The sequence below is a fragment of the Candoia aspera genome, chromosome 4, assembly GCF_035149785.1.
Source record: "Candoia aspera isolate rCanAsp1 chromosome 4, rCanAsp1.hap2, whole genome shotgun sequence".
NCBI lineage: Eukaryota > Metazoa > Chordata > Lepidosauria > Squamata > Boidae > Candoia > Candoia aspera.
The window spans coordinates 40,890,154-40,909,255 of record NC_086156.1 but is presented as its reverse complement, the minus strand read 5'-3'; the positions used below and the strand labels follow the sequence as shown (position 1 = coordinate 40,909,255).

Here is a 19,102-nt window from a genome sequence, read left to right as displayed (position 1 = left end):
AGTTTCCCACTGCCAGGAAGCAAAACCTGTAGCATAAGCCCTCAAGTTTTGTTGTTTTTTAAAAATTAAACTCACTTGGTGGCTTTGGACCAGTCTCTCTGGCTCCACATTCTGTGCCTGGTTCCACGCTGAAATTTCACGTAAGAGGCCCTACCCTTACTAATCTGAATTTGATCGAAGATGCATCCAGATTGCAATAACCTGAGCTAATGATCCAAAAGTGCAGGCTATTTTCAAACAATAAATTATGGTTACGTTAGTCATGTTTTATTCAATTAAACGAATGTTCTGGCTTCTCATGAAGCCCTGAGCCAACAAGTAACCCCACAGGCTGGGTTCCCCAAACACAGAAAGCTAAAATAGGGTCGGACAGTTTGCAGGGCAACATGCCGTGGAAGCACAGACCCCGAGTTCGGGCTCCATTCCCAAAGGCAGGCGATTGCGCCCTAAAAGCTCCGCCTGGAAACTCTCCTTTAGCTTAGCTCCTCTCCTCCTGCTCGGTTCTCGGCACCGAGAATAAAAAAAATCCCGTCTGGTCCGCGGGACTTCTATTTCTAAGCAGAAGAGAAAACCACCGTCACCTGAAGAGGCTCCCCTTGAGCGCAGAGAAAGGTCGCGTTTTAATCCCTTTACCCTCCGAAAGTCCGTTCTGCCCTCCCGCCTCCACAGAACCACTTCGTCTCTCAGCGCCTTTCTCCCCGTAGAGGAGGAGCCGCATTCTTGCGGCGATTGGTTAGGCGTGCTGCCAATCGGGCGGTCGAGGGGCGTGGCTAGGCGCGAGCCGGCTAGGCTTGGCTAGAGCAGAAGCGGGCGTCCAAGTGAAAGCCTCGTTGTTGCCGGAGCCGCGGCGTTTCCTTTTCCTCACCCGACGTAGCCAGACAGCGAGCGCAGACCTCGACTCCCAGCGCTGTCCGTCTTGGGCGCGCCATGGAGGAGGAGCGGGCCGGGGAACAGATGAGACCGCTACTCACAACGGTAATTCAGCGCGGGGATGAGGCGGAGGCGGTGAAAAAGTTGGGGAGACAGAAGGGAGGCGCCCCCTTTCCCGCTTTCCTCTCAGCCGGGGCTCTGCGGTCGCTGCTGCTGCTGCTTGCTGCTGTTCCCCTTTGTGGGGGCGGAGCCCGGCGTCTCTTCCCTCGCCCGGCAGCCGGGAGGAAGCGCCGCCGCCGGGCATTTAATGCCCGCGGAGATAACCCAAAGCTCGGCGCTCGTGCTCTCGGTCTCTCTCTGTCACAGGTGTCAGTCCGGGAGCCATGTGGGGAGGGTTACGGAAGACTTCGCCCTCCTTCGTTCTTTTTCTTCCTTCCTTGGTTCATCCCCAGGCAACATTGCGTGCACCCAGAGCCCAAAATAATAGTATTGTTGTCGCCCAGTGAATTCAGGGGTGGTTAGGATAATCTGAGCAACAGTCCGTGTAATTCTAGTGTTAATTCTTCCCCTTCCTCTGGGCGAAATATTTCTCGTCAGCATCTTCTCATGCCCCAGTTGCTCGTTTCCTGTTTCTGTGTATGCGTGACAGAGAGACAGAAAAAGACTTTTCTTTTTACAGCAGCTCCTGGCCTTCTGTTCGTTGCTTTTGTTTAGGCCGAGCCCTAGATACGGTGAGGACAGGCCAGAGAGGGAGCTTGGGCTTTGTTCCCTGGCTCGCTCTCTCTTTCTCTCCCTCAGCCTCTTCCATCCCACACACTCATTTCAGACCATAGTACACACTGAAGAGTGTCAAGCAAGGTAAAGGAGTACAATGAGCAGACTGTAAAATCAAACCTGGTGTATGTTCTGGGCTGGAATACAACTATGTAGGTGAATCTCTGGAGGCAGTTGCTGTGTCTGCTTGTGAGACTCTGCTCCCCTGTTCTTTACCGTTTAACTCCCTTTGGGAGTGCAAACACATGGCTTGCCAGCACCAGTTCTTTTGTCCTCAGAGCTTGCTGTCATATGGAGCTCAAGGAAATGATGTACTGTTTCTAGGCCCTTTTCATTGCTGGTGTTTATGGAGGTGTTCATCAAGGGATAATATAACAATGATTCACTTTACTTCCGTTAGAGACTGCAGTTGAAATGAAGCAGACACAAGCCTGTTCAGTAATAGTACTGGGGTTTTTTTCCACTTTCTTTTTTTCTTTTTTTTTTGAGGAAGTTTGATTTGGGGGGGGTCAGTTTAGGTGAAGTTTTTGTTGAGTTTCTGCCACTTGTCCTAAAGTTAACCTTGAGTTCATTGCCAAGGTTTCTTGAGGCTATGCTTTGGCAATTAATCTAACTTAATTGAGTGGTAAAAATGGGCACTAGGTACTGGAAAGCTTTTCTGACAGGATGATAAACACTTTGCTGTACATGCTTTTTTCACTATTATTTTTTCCTACTACATGATCTGTATTAATAAACAAGCTAACTAGTAGCTTTAGCCACAATATGCGTTACTTATAATGCAAAAGATTGTGCACAAACATTTTGGATAACATCACAGTGGCCCAGAAAAGCAGTTTAACTAATACCTGGTCAGATCTTGCAGGTCTGGTGCACTTGAAACCATATCCAAGCAATGCCTTAAAATTCCTATCTAAATGCACAAAATGTTTATAATTCAGACTATTTTGAAGTCAGAGCATCTTATTTCAAGTTGGAAACTATTGTTTCAAGTAAAATGTTTTGCATTCAAAACAGGCTGCATGGTTCATTTTGGATGTGCTTTGAATTCAAAATATGCATTTTGAATTTGAAACAAGTTAATTTTGAAATGTTGTGCACATCCCTGTTTCGTAGGGTTTGTGGTTCCCAGGCAAGAGCTCATTTAAACCTCTTGGCTACAGTGGGGTCTCCAGAAGCGGTGCAACAGAGATGGCTTCTGGACTCCATATATGGCTGGAAGTTTTGAATGAACAACTTTGTAGTTCCCTGAAATGCCTAATAGCAAAACTTTATTGTGAATCAGGCCTTATATTTGTGTGATAATGACCATGGTAAAACAGGGGAGGATACTTTTTGCCTGCATTTGGGCCAGTTTCCTTCTCATTCCCCTCCCTAAAATGGCATAATGTGTGAAGAGAATGATTTAACATAATGTTTTCTGGTAGTTTACCATAGTTTCCGTTATGGAAGAAATCCATCAGTACTCACTTTGTAGGGTTTAAGTGTTACTGTCTTTGGACTGCTTTCATGTACAGTATATGCAGTACTTTTAGCTCCTCTTTGCCTCCTCTAAATATTATAAGGCTAAGTGTCTGAGAAGATTGAGTGTTATTCAGTGAAGAGTTGTATATTGAGGACAGGGGAATGAAAGTTTGATTGTATTATTTGTTCTGTGATAGTTTTAGCTATATGGATTCTCCTTGTCCTTTTCTCACTGCTTCAGCTATTGTCTCATTGGGCTAAGTATAATTTTGCATATACACATTGGACATTGTTTTCTGTTCAAAGTATACTTGAAGGAATAATTTTGGAGCTTTGAAAGATCACCAAAGGTGGCATTGGCTCCAGCCCATTTTCTTCTCTGTGGCAAAAAAAGCACTAATTTATGTTAATTAAAATGTTTACATAATGAAATGGATATAGATTTCTTTCTTGTGCAGTATTTAACTCTCCAGTTAGCGGTAGTTTATTTAAAAGCAGAATATTCAGTTGCTATCTCCTTTTTATTTTAAGACACTGCTTTCTGATCAACCCTTTCTGACCATTCACAGATGATCATACTTATCCTACTCCTTTCCTCCCCACCCTGCGCTTCTGTGGAACATACTGTCCCTTGAGGTACAGTTGGCTCCTGCCTTCCTCTCATTCAAGAAGGCTCTTAAAATCATCTTGTTTCAATGGACCTTTGGAGCCTACACTGATTGTAGGTGTCCATCTATTATTTATTTCCAATATTATTGTGATTGCTGATTATTGTACTTTTTAATTGCTTTGTAATATTCTGTTTTTTTGTTTGCTTGGTATATCTCTCAGTCAGATTGGAGTGATATATAAGTGTTGTAAAATAAATAAGCATTCTGGTGCTTTCCTCCTAGCACTACAAATACCTTTAAAAGTTTGTAGATAGTGCATAGTATTCTTTTTAGAGGGTCTTCACATGGAATATGCAAATACCACCTGTTAAAGTCCTTCTTTTCTTGTTTTTACAGTGTATTTTCCCGTTTCACATTTTAACTAAAGTGTACCTGTAATAAGGGGGACGCGGTGGCGCTGCGGGTTAAACCGCTGAGCTGCTGAGCTTGCCGATCGGAAGGTCGGCGGTTCGAATCCGCATGATGGGGTGAGCTCCTGTTGCTAGTCCCAGCTCCTGCCAACCTAGCAATTCAAAAACATGCAAATGTGAGTAGATTAATAGGTACCGCTTCGGCGGGCAGGTAACAGCAGTCCGTCTAGTCATGCCGGCCACATGACCATGGAACTGTCTATGGACAAACACCGGCTCTTCGGCTTTGAAACGGAGATGAGCACCGCCGCCTAGAGTCGGACACAACTGGACTTAATGTCAAGGGAAACTTTTACCTTTACCAACCTTTAATAATCACTATTTGGAAAGTAATTTATATATAAAAGTAAGGTTTTATCATACAGTAACATCCTACAGATACCTAAAACAAATTAACAAATAAGTGCATTCTCTTATTTGTTAAAAAGCAATGCTAAATTATACACATATAGTATCTGACATATTATATAACTACATCTATTGCATACTGAATTATTCACTGAAATTTGTTCTACTGAAGGACATTAACAGGTGAAGCAAGCTTCACATACATGCTCCATGCATTTTGGTACCAAGTAACCAACATCATATTAACCGATGGAGCCCACTTAAAGGTCCTCCTAATTTGCCCCTGATCATCCATGTATTTTCCAGTTTGCAATTAGCTTTGCCAGATGGATCCTGGATGTGGGAGAGATGGAATGATTTTTTCCATTGCCTACACAATTTATGCCTTCTTCTCTCCCTACCCCATTTTAAGTTATCTGAAATAAATGAAGAGAAAGAGATGAACATGCTGTCAAAAGGAAGTTATTTCTCTGTGCTTCCATACCTTTCTTTGTTTTGTCGAACATGGAAAACACTAGAGATTCTAATTTAAATGGAATCCTAGTATTAATAGACCTGATATATTCTATATGATTTGATTTTGAAGCAGTCTATTACTTGATAAGGATGAAGGATCCAGACTTTATTACAGAACTTCTTAAAGTTTACATTTAGCTTTGATTTGAACCTGCATGCTTACAGTTAAAATTTCAAAAAGTAAAGGCTTTCTATGTTTTTCATCATAACATAGTAACTTAAGATGAAAATGTGGTGAGTATATGACTATCGTAAAAAGAAAATAACTATTCAAGTACTGCTATATAATTCTTGTTCTTTTTTTAACAAAGTATAGTTTGAATAGTGAATCTGAGAATTATTTTCTACCTGCTCTTGCTTTGACTTTTCACTGTCTTATACATATGTTCATATTATGCACAGGATTCCATAGAATCCAGAAAAATCATCAAACCTCTATGGACATAAGGTGGTTGCCATTTGTTATAGTATACTTACTTTAAAATGGTATTGCTTTTATATCTATCCATCTAATATGTGATATGATATATGAGGCTGATGATGTGAAGACCCGGAAGCTTCTAACAATGTACCGAGGCTTCCACACCAAGTCCAACACCCAGAGACTGTACACCAGGCGAAAAGAGGGAGGGCTGGGTCTGGTGAGTGTCCAAGCCACTGTCCTGGATGAGGCTCAGAACATCCATTTTTTACATCAGTAAGATGGCACCTATAGATGAGCTGTTGAGAGAATGCTTGAGGCAACAGCAGACCTGGAAGGAAGATCAAGTAGAGGAAGTGCCATGGCAAGACAAGACCCTGCATGGGATATACCATCGACAGATAGCTGAGGTGGCTGACAGGAAATCCTACCAGTGGCTGGAAAGGGCTGGACTAAAAGACAGCACTGAGGCACTGATCATATCAGCCCAAGAACAGGCACTGAGCACCAGATCCATAGAAGCAGGGGTCTACCACACTAGACAAGACCCAAGGTGCAGACTGTGCAGAGAGGCCTCAGAGACAGTCCAACGCATAGGGGCAGAGTATAAGATGCAGGCAGGAACAGCATACACTGAACGGCACAACCAAGTAGCTGGCATTGTATGCAGGAACATCTGCACAATGTATGGGCTAGACCCTCCCAAGTCCAGATGGGAGATTCCACAGAAGGTTGTGGAGAATGACAGGGCTAAGTTCCTGTGGGACTTCCAGATCCAGACAGGCAGGTACTGGCCAATCAACCAGACATTGTGGTAGTAGACAAGAACCAGAAGACAGCGGTGGTGATAGATGTAGCAGTGCCAAGTGACAGCAACATCAGGAAGAAGGACTATGAGAAGCTGGTGAAGTACCAGGGCCTGAAGGAGGAATTAGAGAGAATGTGGAAAGTGAAGGCCAAAGTGGTCCCAGTGGTGGTAGATGTCATTAGCACTGATGGTGATCAGGAGGGGGGCCCTATCCAGGGGGGAAAACGCATGCGTAGTAGCGAGGATTTAAACAGTCATTCAAAGAGACACAGAACTGACCCACCTTGACTTCTGGGGTTTATCTGTAGGGGTTTTCCCAGGCTTCTTCAGTTTGTTAGAATTTTCTGTCTAATGAAGCAGTAATAAAACACTAGAGACTTATTCCTCGTCTCAGCGTGGTTCCTGCTTGTTAGGACATCAATCCTATCAAACTGAAGAAGTGTGAGAAAGCCCCTACAGATAAACCCCAAAAGTCAAGGCGGGTCTGTTCTGTGTCTCTTTGAATGACTGCTCAAATCCTTGCTACTATGCATGCGTTTCCCCCCCTGGATAGGGGCCCCTTCCTGCTCAGCATTGGTGCTCATGACAGTAGGGGCACTTGGGACTGTGACTCCCAAGCTGGGAGAGTGGCTCCAGCAGATCCCAGGAACAACATCAGAGCTCATTGTCCAGAAGAGTGCAGTGCTAGGAACAGCTAAGATACTGCACAGAACCCTCAAACTCCCAGGCCTCTGGTAGAGGATCCGTGGTTGAGAAAGACACATACCACCCATAGGGGTGAGAAGGGAATTTTATACATATACACATACACACTGTATATATGTACTGAGTTATCAGCAGGCAATATCTCATACTGTAATTTTTTTCCTAAGTCACTGTTAACAAAGCTGTCTAGGTGCTCAGCATATTTTGACTTGAAATTTCTTCTGTTTTTATATTTCTTGTTTTCTTTAAGTCTCTTTGAAATTAGAATATTGCTTTCTCCAATTTAAATATAATAAACCTAAAAGATTTACAGGTAGTCCTCACTTACTGACTGCCAGTTACAGCAACCATTTGAAGTTATGATGGTGCTGAAAAAATAACTTTACAACCAATACCCACATTTATGAACTTTGCAGTGTCCCTCAGTCATGTGATCACCATTACAGTCAGTACATGTTGTCCTATGCCTGACCTGTTGTGTTTCTCCCCACCCCCCTCTTTGCAGAGTGGAGAGATTGGAGAGGAAGGGATTACAAGAGAAGAAGCAGGCACACAATGGGGAGTACACCCAGCTGTTTGCGTAGTGTGCTTGTGGCTGCCGGCACCAGTGCATTGCTTTTGTGTATTCCTCATAGTCTACTTGCTTACTCTCTTGTAATCCCATCCTCTCCAATGAATGTAAATACAAACATTAATTCCCTTCTTGTTAATTATCCCAGCACCAGGGTGAGCATTCCAAAGGGTGGGGGAGTGGCTAGGAGGCAAACAAAAGCTGAAGATGTAAAACTGATTAATCTTGTCAGTTTTGAGCCAACTATGCCAATGCCTCTGGGATGAGCATTCCAAAGAGCAGGGGAGTGGGGAAAAGGAAAGCATAATCGCAGTCACATGATTTCCCGCTTAGCTACTGCTTTACTTAGTGATGAGTTGCCAGTCCCAGTTGTGGTTGCTAAACAAGGACTATCTGCATTGTTTCTTAAATAGTGAAAATAACTAAGATACCTTCTAGCTGACTACCTAAACAAGGCATCTCTTGCAAAAAGACTTGCCATAATAATATTTTATTGGTCTTGACTATAATTATGTTATGCTATGCCTTAACTGAGTTTGATGTATTATTACTGGTTATTTATAAATACAGTAGACTCTCAGTTAACCAGAACTCAAGCAACTGGCACACAAATTGAACTAGAAAAAAACTGGCATTCTCAAACAACCAGAAAAAAACAACAAGCCAGCACTCTCAAGCAACTGGCACAAAAATTGAACCAGAAAAAAACCTGGTACTCCCAAGCAACCGGCAAAAAAGGTCTGTATCTCTCTGCTGCCATCTAGTGGGTATTAGGGTTTAATAGTAACTCTCAAGCAACCAGAAACTGCATTTATCTGGCATCTACCAACCCCCATGGGTGCCGGTTAACTGAGAGTCTACTGTAATTACGTATATATTTATAGATAATATAAAATTATGGAAACAGTTTGAAGTTGTAATGTGGGATTCATAAGTAGATATGTGGTATTATATGCATTAATTTTACCTTAAACTTTGTGATTAATTTTAATGATTGAAATAATCAGATCTATTCATTAGGTATTAAAGAGTCCACTCTAAAAATAAATAGGGGCAGTTCTACATGGCTATTATATCCTGTAACTGTTTCTACTGCCTGCCTCATAGTGCAGCCGATGCATACTCCAGCCTATTTCCCTGATACTATTTTCCTTCAAAAATCTTCTTTAGAAAAGCTAGTTTATGAAAATTTATTCTCAGATATATCTAACAAGGATGCATAAGCAGAACACAAAGGCAAGAGCAAATTAAAGCCAATCTTCCCTAGTTACTGATGTTAAGAAATGTCCTGGAAGTATTCTTTTGGAGAGCTTAACTGCCTATTTTTGTTATAAAGCATTATTTATTCTTTAAATAATAGCGAGTTACTCTTCATCCTTAACTTCAAATAATTTGTGAACTAATTAGAAGGTACCAGTTCCCTAAACAAATCATTGGAAATACCACAGTTCCCATCGTTTTACTGTGAAAAGTTGATAAAAATTGATTTGGCATATCTTTCTATATGTGCTATGTTCTACCAGTGTGCTCCAGTTCATTTTCTTAATAAATTCTTCTCTAAAAGCAGTTTTTCTCTAGCTGCTTTTATGACAGATTTTTTGGGCAAGTACAACTTTTGTAATCTGGTAAGTACAATGTATTTCAAAGTTGCAACACTATCATGTTACTTTTAAGATGCTGTTAGTGAAACGTGTATGCTACTTAAATAAAATGAAAATCTAATACAGTAGGCATTGTGAAAATGACTTAAAGGAATTCAGATCTGATTTGCTGATAAGATTTATTTATGAAATCAATTAGAGAATAGACATTTCATGGAGAGGAAGTTAAGCGCCAAGTTGTTTCCAGCAATAAATTGATAACTAAGGAAGGATTTACAGAAACAAACTGTGTCATCACCATAGTACACAAACCAACTAAAGCCCTCCAAAACATCTTAAGTAACCCAAAAGACCCAGTAGTCCAAGAAGAAAAAAACAGGAATCATCTACAGCATACAGTGTAAGGGCTGTAATAGCCTCTATGTAGGACACGCAGGCAGAAGACCAGCAGAGCACATCCACGAACACCAACTAGCAGTCAGAAGACACAATGAAAACTCCTTAACTTCACAATACATGGACAGACTCAACCATAGTTTCAACTGGGAAACTGTGAGCATCCTAGATGAAGCCAAATCCAAAAATACTAGGGAATTCCTGGAAGCTTGGTATTCAGACAAATCAGCCATCAATAGACACATAGAAATAAACCATATTTACACACCATTTAAAAGAGACAAAGAGATAAGGAAACAAGAACAGACAAGTACACATCCCCTCTAGCAGCCAACACCCAGATAAGCAGGGATTAACACCAGACAAACAATCAAGTGGAAAACAATACCCTAATCAAGGAACTACCAAGGAGAAAACCACACCCCCACCAACACTGGCAGGGCAAGCTACTGTATATAAACAGGGAGCAAACTCCACACTCACTAGCACTGATGATCTTACCTACTTGGGTAATAAAACATCTGCAAGCAAACAACCAAGTTCAGAGAGCACCAAGGACTCCACAGTTCAACCCTGAGCTACATATATTCTCTTGTATTGAAACTGTGTTTTATGTGCAAATATGACTGTTTGTATATGTTTACTGGAATATGCACCTGTGTTATACTTAACCATCACTTCCTTAAAGGAGCACATCTTTTCTGGGCTTGCAGTGGTAGCCATACAGGTTTTTGGAAAATACGTTTCTGAGTTAAGGAGGTGGCCACAAGGCAGTGATACATGACTGCAGCCTGTTGTTGCCTCGATAATACCTCAAATGCGTATTTTCCTGAGGTGCACAGCTACTGTGGTGTCGGCTCTTCAAAGTAGTTCAGACAAGAAGCACAAACCATGAGTACTAACACTACATTTATTGTAAGGTTATAGCAGCCTTTCTCAATCTTTTGACCCTGGAGGAACCTTTGAAATATTTTTCAGGCCTTGGGGAACTCCTGCACATTCAGGCTCAAATATAGGCCACAAGTTACAAAATTATTCGTTTCATGTGTAGGCCTGTATATATGCATTAACAGTGTTCTTAAACTAAAAATAAAGAATGAAACTTACCTCTTTAATGTGAAGTTGCCCAAATTTGAAATAATTTTTTAAAATAAAGATCTCCCAGGAAACTCCTAGTGATCTCCCAGGAAACTCCTAGTGATCTCTCATGGAACCCTGGTTGAGAACCCTGGGTTATAGTAACAGAATTTTGCAACTCTGAAAGTACTTTTTTCCTCCTTTATTTTTACTTTCCAGAAAACCAGGGAAGATCCCTTCTGAAATGCTTCTCATGCCCCTTTTCCTTCTGTGGGCTGAGATACCTTTTGCATTATGGTTGTCTAAGCTGTGACTCTTCCTCCTGTCTCCCAAGATCATTCCAACATACCATTACATGTGGTGGGCTCAGGAAAGAATTGCTGCTTCTGTAAAAAAACTGCCACAAGGCTCTACTAGGATGCCCAAGCTGAATTCAAGACACCTTTGTCTGCTTTGAATCTGAATGTTACACATCTCTAAAGTTAGCACCTTGAATTTAAAAGTGTGTCTGTGGTAGCCTATGACCATTATGCTAGCACTCACCCAAAACACGTTGCTTTTCTAATGTCTCCTATTTCTTTTTATAAGGCATGTGTCTCACATGCTCCCATTATAAAATAGAGGACATTTTGTGGCACTATTTGTCATATGCCTTCTGAGCTGCAATCGCATTTTAGAAAACAAGTACTGTTGCAATGCCTCACATATGGAAGAAATGTTAGTGTAAATTGTATCTTAAAGTTTAGATATAACCAAAAAACCCCTCTAAGAAATAAGTGAAGCAGAGCTGATGAAGACAAAAAGTTTCTAAATGAAATATAATGTAAGAATAACAGAAGGAAAATAGAGGAAATTAAGTAGGCTATGTGGTTTTGGAAGTTTGAGGAGCTGAGGAGAGCCAGTTTGGTCTAGTGGTTAAGGTGCTGAGCCAGAAACCAGGAGTCTGTGAGTTCTAGTCCCGCCTTAGGCATGGAAGCTGGCTGAGTGACCTTGGGCCAGTCACTCTCTCTCAGCCCAACTTGCCTCACAGGGTTGTTGTTGTGGTGAAAATAGGAGGAGGAAGGAGTATTAGATATGCTTGCCGCCTTGAATTATTTATAAAAATAATAAAGATGGGATAAAAAAAATCAAATAAATAAATAAATACATTCTTAAGTCTAATAGAGTATTCAAAGGTAATAAAGGTTTCAATGGGCTTTTTCTAAAAGAAGGCATCCACATTAGTTTTTTACTTAGAAAGTTTTTTTGTTCTGGGATCCAGATTGGATTCTGCTGGGGACAACATTGTCTCATGAACAGCTCTGATGCTGCATAAAGCATTAAAAATGTTGCTTGTCTCCTTCTGCCATTTCTTGGTAGTTCAGAAATGTGTTCTATCTCCTTTTTTTAAAATGCAAAACTGGGAAGCAGATAAGATAATAAGATAAGATAAACTTTTATTGTCATTTCACTATACACCACAGTGTGCATTAAAATGAATTAAAATTTCGTTGTATTGGTTCAAGGAATAAAATAATACTATAATTACAATATGTAATATACGTTCTTTACCCATTCCACTCCTCTAATCTTTATCCTTATAAATATCAGTTCTACACCCAGCATGTGTTCCCATGGAATGAGAAGGGATTATTAAGAGTTCAGGAGTCTAATAGCCCAGGGGACAAAACTGTTGCCTAATCTAGCTGTTCTACGTTGGATGTGGCGGAATCTTTTCCCAGAGGGCAGCAAGGAGAACAAGCCATAATGGGGGTGGAAGGGGTCACTAACAATATTTCGGGCAGACAGCGTGTATGTGCCATGTCCTGAATGAGAGGAAGTGAGATCCCAATTATCTTTTCTGCTGCCCTCACCACCCTCTGCACAGACTTCTTATCTGAGGCACTACAACCTCAGAAATGCAGGTCATCTAAGATGTCTCAGTTTACTATGTCTTAATATAAACTTCATAAAACTTCAGTTTTAACTTGAAATGTGAATTTGTGTTTAATGTTTAAACTCGTTTAAAAAAATGAATACAGCTGCAGTGTCACTAGAGGGCACTGTCCTCATGTCTTGATTAGAGCGTTGAGTAATATGTAGAGGACAAATAGCAAATTAATTGATACTATTTAAGGTTTATAGACTATTATCTAGAAATTCTATTGACTTCAGTGGAACTGGCCTCTGAGTAGTCACATGTAACAGACTAACAGTCTGTTTTAGTACAAGTGACCAATAATTGTAAAAGGATTAATTTTCTTTTTATGTCAGATAAAGAATCAGAACATTTGAGTATTTTCTCTTGAAGTATGTGTAGAAAGTACTGTATGTGGATTGCTTTTTAAATATAAAAGATTGAAGTTTATTAATTTTATTTGGCTAATAATACAGAAACAGCATGTCTAATTATGACCTTAAACATTTGTAAGTAATGTACAATACGTTGCTTGATGAACATAAAAAATTAACTGAAATGTGATCAGCAATATGTCACAGCCTATCAAATTCCTTTTAGATAAGGATTCCTGATTGATTGATTGTATAATTGGATGTGGGATTGCTTCTAGTTTTAAAGCTAAGTCTTCTGAATGAACATTAGAATCTCTGATAACTTTTGCTACAGTACTTTTACTGTGATTAAAAGTATCTCATGCCTAAGGATATCTGCCTGCCCCACCAGGTTGGAAAGAATGGACACATTCCAGGTCCCTTCCCTGAAATATTTCCATCTAGTGAGACCTAGAAGGATGCTTTTTCTGTGGTGGCCCCTACCCTTTGGAACACCTCCCCCAGCAATCTGGCAGGCCCCCATCCTTTTAGCCTTCTGAAAGGCCATAAAGGTCTGGCTCTTTCACCAGGTACTGGGTACAGTGATGGGAGCGTATGGATTGTTGCTGGAGCATCCCAGGAGGATGACTGAGGTACTAAGTTTTTAGTGTTTGTTTTTATGGCTTTTATGGTTTTGTGGTTTTATTGTTCTTGTAAGCTGCCCAGAATTGTGCTTTAAGTTAGATGCCCATACTGCTACTTCTACTACTATAATAATAGTAATTTAATGCTTGATTGGTAAAATCCTAATCACCTCAGTGTAATTTGAAAGATTCATGATGTTAACCAACTGTGAACCCTTTTTAATAATTCAGAGAAAAACCAGGGTCATAGGCAGTTAGTTAGCAAAAAATTGTACATTTCACTCTATATTTTCCATATGAACACTTAAGGGAGAGAAGAGACTGCAGTTTTGTGATCAGTAGCACAACGTGTCACAAGGAATGAAGTTGTCTGGGCTCTCTGCAATGCTTTGAAAGAGATGTGAAATTAATATATTACTTGAGTGTTTTTGTGTTCAGAAATGTTCAGAGAGTTTGATAAAGGTCTGAGGGTTGGGAAACTGAATATTCACTTCTCTGTGCTAGTATGCTCTGTATCTGTTGCTGTATTTTCAGTGACTTTGGTACCAGGTGAGTAGAGAACTAAGAAAAGCATTACATTGTTTTTAATCTATTATAACTTCCTGTCCTTCTGAAATTTTGTAGATTCTTGCTGTGAACATGCATATAGTTCCCATTTTGTAGATTCTTGCTGGGAACATGCATATAGTCCAAACTGCAAAAATAGATAAATAAAAATCTATTGAGGGGGGAGGGAGAGGAAGGAATAACAAATACATTTTTCATTCAATATTTGAAGATTCCTCTTTGACAAAACCTGTTGTGCAGGTTTGCATTATGATTTTTTACCAATTTCCAACAATTATTTACAGGGGTAGTAGATATTGTAATGTTTATTCTGTCAAGACCAGCGAAATTTAAAAATATGTAACACAAAAGTAAAATCTGGCTATGAAATAAATAATGAAGGGTTTTGAATCTTCTAGATGATGATTCACTAGAAATTGTCTGGCCTTCCTGGGAATTTACATATTAGGGGCAGAATGTTAGTAGATCTAATATCCCTATAGAATTTACAGTATAATATGTGAGAAATGGATTTGATCTCCTTGTCACCACATGAGCAAGTGTGCTCAGTTAATGGGATTCTGGAGTATCTTACAGCGATGTGGATGGTAAGATATTATGCCTGGCTTTGAAAGATGCTATTCCCATCCTGGGGAAAAGTTAGATTTTGTATTCTGTTGGTTCCTAAGTGCCCTTGTTTATCCAATTTCTGCAATGTTGGGACAACCTATTAACTCCATAACCTTTATTTTTTGGGTGACCAGTTGTTTGGCTTGGTCATACCCTAAAGAAATTAGGAATAGCGCTGAAAACCTGTACAATGCCAACTTCTGCTCCATGGCCTATTTATTTATTTTATTTTATTTATTAATTTGATTTCTATAGCCGCCCATCTCAACAAGTGACTCTGGGCAGCTTACAACAATAAAACCATAAAACAATTAAAACAATTATAATTAAAACAGTTAAAATATAAAATAAATACAAAATAAATATATATGGCTGCCAAGTGAGCAATGCATAGATATTAATACAGCCAAGAGACGGGACCATCCACACGCTCGAGGCCCTAGGCCCGGGCACAAAGCCAGGTCTTTACGCCCTTACGAAAGGCCAACAGGGTCGGGGACATCCTAATTTCTGGAGGGAGGATGTTCCAGAGGGCAGGCACTATGGAGGAGAAGGCACGCCTTCTAGTTCCCGCCAGCTGACACTCCCTGGCTGACGGGACCCGCAGCATACCCAACCTACTAGATCGAATTGGACGGGCAGAAACAACTGGGAGAAGGCGGTCCCTTTGGTAACCCGGCCCCAAGCCATGTTTCCAGGGAGAAGGAAAATTATCCATTTAAACTAGAAGGGTCAGGCAGCTGGAAAGAATTGGATTTTCAGCCAGTAATTTAACATTGTCCTCCAGGCCCTTACCTGGATTGTGGGCATTCCTGTCTCAAGCCTTAACTGGGCATTTGCTGTTCCATTGGGTGCAGCAAGGATTGATCTCAACAATTTTGTTTGCACTGATTCCAGTGCATCCTTCTTTGCATAAATTTCCAGTTGAGCAATGTAAAAGATTTGGGCCAATGATTTGATCTCAAAAAGTTTTAATGCTGCAGGGATCTCTTGGCCTCCGCTTGTGTAATCACTACATGATTCTGGTGTGCATTCCAGGTCCTTTAGATAGAAAACCATCCCATGATATTTAAATGCAGTAATCTGCTCTATTTTATGCCCTTCTACTATCCAGGATTGTTGAATGGCTCTTAGCAAAGACCAGAATTTTAGATTTTTCAAAATTAAGAAATTAGTTGATTTAGTCTGCAGTACCAAAATATTGCTGCCATTGCTTGTTTCAATCCTATTGGGGTTTGTGAAATTATAGTGGCACCATCAGCATAGAGGAGTATAGGGATTTTGCACCCAGCTAGTTTAGGAGCATAGAAGTCCCAGTTACGAAGAAGGTCCACCATTGAATTGATGTATAAGTTAAAAAGAGAGGGGGCAAGAATACATTCCTGTTGTACTTCTTTCTGAACACTTACTGTGCCAGAGAGGGACCCTTGGGGAGTACACTTCACTCTTGAGGAAGTGTTGGAGTATAATTTCTGTATCATACAAAATACAGGGGTAGAAAATGCTTGCTTCCTCAACAGGCTGGCTTTTTTTTTTTTGGTGAGAGAAACAAGTTTTCTTACTGACTTTGTTTTAAAATATCAATTTATGATTTGCTCTGATCTCTGTCTAATCAGAGGAGATTGCACTCAAAAATTGCAGTTTATTCTCAAGTAATACACTCTACATGGGGCTACCCTTGAAGAGTATCTGGAAGCTACAGCTGGTTCAGAATGTGGCTGCGCGAGCAGTCTTGGGTGCCCCAAGGATGGCACATTTAACACCTTTGCTGTGGGAGCTGCATTGGGTGCCAGTTTGCTTCTGGGTCCAATTCGAGGTGTTGGTCATCACCTTTAAAGCCCTACATGACATGGGGCCAGGTTACCTGAGGGCCTGTCTCACCCCCATTACATCAACTCGTCCCACCCAGTCAGGCAGAGAGGGCATGTTACGGACCCTGTCCATGAGAGATTGTCCTGCCCTATGGAACACTCTTCCCCCAGAGGTGAGGAAGGCCCCCACTCCCCTGGCCTTCTGGAAAGGGGTGAAGACCTGGCTCTGCCATCTCGCTTGAGGCAGGAGGAGGGGTAATAAATCCTGGGGGTGGTTTGCACCTTGAAGAGACCCCAGTCCCAATTCATGAGTTTAAATTAAGAACTTTTAATATCTCCATCTTGGATTTTATATTTTACATTTACATTTAAGAAATACTGTTTTTATTGTATTTTAATCTGTATTTTTAGTTTTATTCTAAACCGCCCAGAGTCGCTCTTTGAATGAGATGGGTGGTGACGAAATTCAAAATATAAATAAAGTATGGTATTAGATTCAATGCATAGATTTTGTTAATGTGAAAAGACAGTGTATGATACCTAGATTTGATCTTAAATTTTTGAGCACATACTTTGTGTCCTAGAATTGCACTTTAATTTCAGGGGAAAGCTCAGATTATGTGATCAGTGGTGGTTCAGGGGAAGATGATCTAATTTATTTTCATTAATACATATTATGCTGAACCTATTATATACCTGATTTCAAGTGATAATAGTTTAGTGCAGTATACGTTGTCACACTGATGAAAGGAAGGCCATGCTCTAAATGGCAAAAAGTGATACTGCTCGTGACCTAGTTCTATGAAGAATAAAATACATTTGTTTCATTTTCTGCAGAGACTTCATACATTCACTGATTCTGTATTATCTGTCTGCAGGTCACACTGTTGATATTGTTCACCTAAATTAACCATCTGTAATAGAAGCTTCTTAAGCTGTGTTTTGCAGTGACAAACTGCTTAGTGTAAAAAATAAACACTTAATCAGATTAAAATATATACCTTTTCTAATTATTCTTAACTATATTTAAATGGCATAGATAAGACAATGACAAATAAAGAGTTAAAGGACAATTATGTTCCCCTTCCCTCTTCTCTTTAATTTACTAGTGCCATTAAACTAATGCAACTTATATAAGCCTTGTCCTCAGAACAAGGGAGAGAGTTGCACCTAATTTTTATTGATAGGGTCTAGGAAGCAAGCTAATATATTTTTAGGTGATTCTCAGCCAGTAATCTATTTAGATCTCATTATCATAGTCACACTAATTGGATCACAAGTCAGTTTTGGAGTTACTTTATCACACCCACTTTTTTCCAGGAAGTGCTTTTTATCCATTGAGCATTTGCAATAGGAAATTATTAGTAAAGTTTTATGATATCAGGATGGTTTGCTTTCCCATTAAACAGGCAGCAAAGCTGTGGTTTGGCTGCTACACTCAGACTGTATTTTGGTGGAGTATTCTGTGCTGTCCTAAGTTGGCAGTGAATTCTGCAATGAAAGAGCTTGCTTTTTCAGCCATTCTTCCAATAGAGCAAATGGAGGACTGACATGTCTCTGAAAACACAGAGATGTCCCTGAGGCTGGGAACCAAGACCAGGCTATGGGCCCAGACCAGCAGACCTTTTCTGGACAAGGAGAACCCAAAGAGATTGCCCATGTGTGCCCCGGAATGCGGCCCCTTACGAGGAAGCCTGCAGGACCCAGAGGGACACTGCAGGTACCTTGTGAGTAAGAGTACTAGAAACCGAGGAAGGAAGATCAAGCTTGCAGACGTAGCAGAGCCTTTAATGGACACTGGGCCTATGTTATGGAGATTGCTGATGAAGAAGAGGGGGGCCCTCTCCAGGGGAAAAAGCACACATGCAGTGTTGAATCTCTTGGGCTCCCAGCCCAGAAGTTCAGAAAAGACCTGCCTTGGGTTTCTGGGTTTTTTTCTAGTAGAGTTTGCTAGTGCCTTTCAGTTTAGCAGGATTCTGTCCAGTAGAGTAGAACAATAAACACTAGAGCTTCAGCTTCTTGTCTCAGCGTGGTTCTTCACTCTAAATCCTAATAGCCCAACCCTACTGTTGACAGCTAATTTTAACCCCTCAGGGTTAATTAAATGGAACAATTGGCTTATTTTTGGTATCCCACAACACAGTATCCCCTCCACTGACCCAGTTAGGTAGGTTATGTGAACTGGGCAAACAGTTAAAAAACGTTCCAGATCAATAATCAGTCAGAGTTGATAGTTGGATGGCATATAAATTTAATCAGTTGTTGTTGTTGTTAATTATATGCTGTTAAAAAGTATGGATCCCAAAAGCAAAAATAGAAAAATTTACGTTTTTTCATTTAGAACTCTAACAGCTAATAGCACTTGTTCAAATGGGGGCATAGGTAAAATCAAGAAATTATCATGGTGATAAATATCTGAATAATGTTCTCTGTGCAGGATGATACAGTTTTCATATTTTAAAATGATCATTTCCAATTTAGAGAGATAGCTGTGATTAGAACACATTAGAATCATGTGGACTGAATAATGATAGGTTATAAAAAATTGCCAGATATTTTTTATCACCTAGATAAAAATGACAAGGAAGT

General features: G+C 40.4%; 1 protein-coding gene across 2 annotated transcripts in view; it reads left to right on the top strand.

Moving 5' to 3' along the window:
- Positions 1-824: 824 nt before the first annotated feature.
- Positions 825-19,102, top strand: part of SLC4A7 (solute carrier family 4 member 7) — a 94,226-nt gene continuing 75,948 nt past the window's right edge. For both annotated transcript variants that reach the window (XM_063303913.1, XM_063303915.1), the window contains exon 1: positions 825-975. In XM_063303913.1, coding sequence (XP_063159983.1) covers positions 928-975 — 48 coding nt within the window. In that variant the 5' untranslated portion in view covers positions 825-927. The remainder of the gene's footprint in view (positions 976-19,102) is intronic.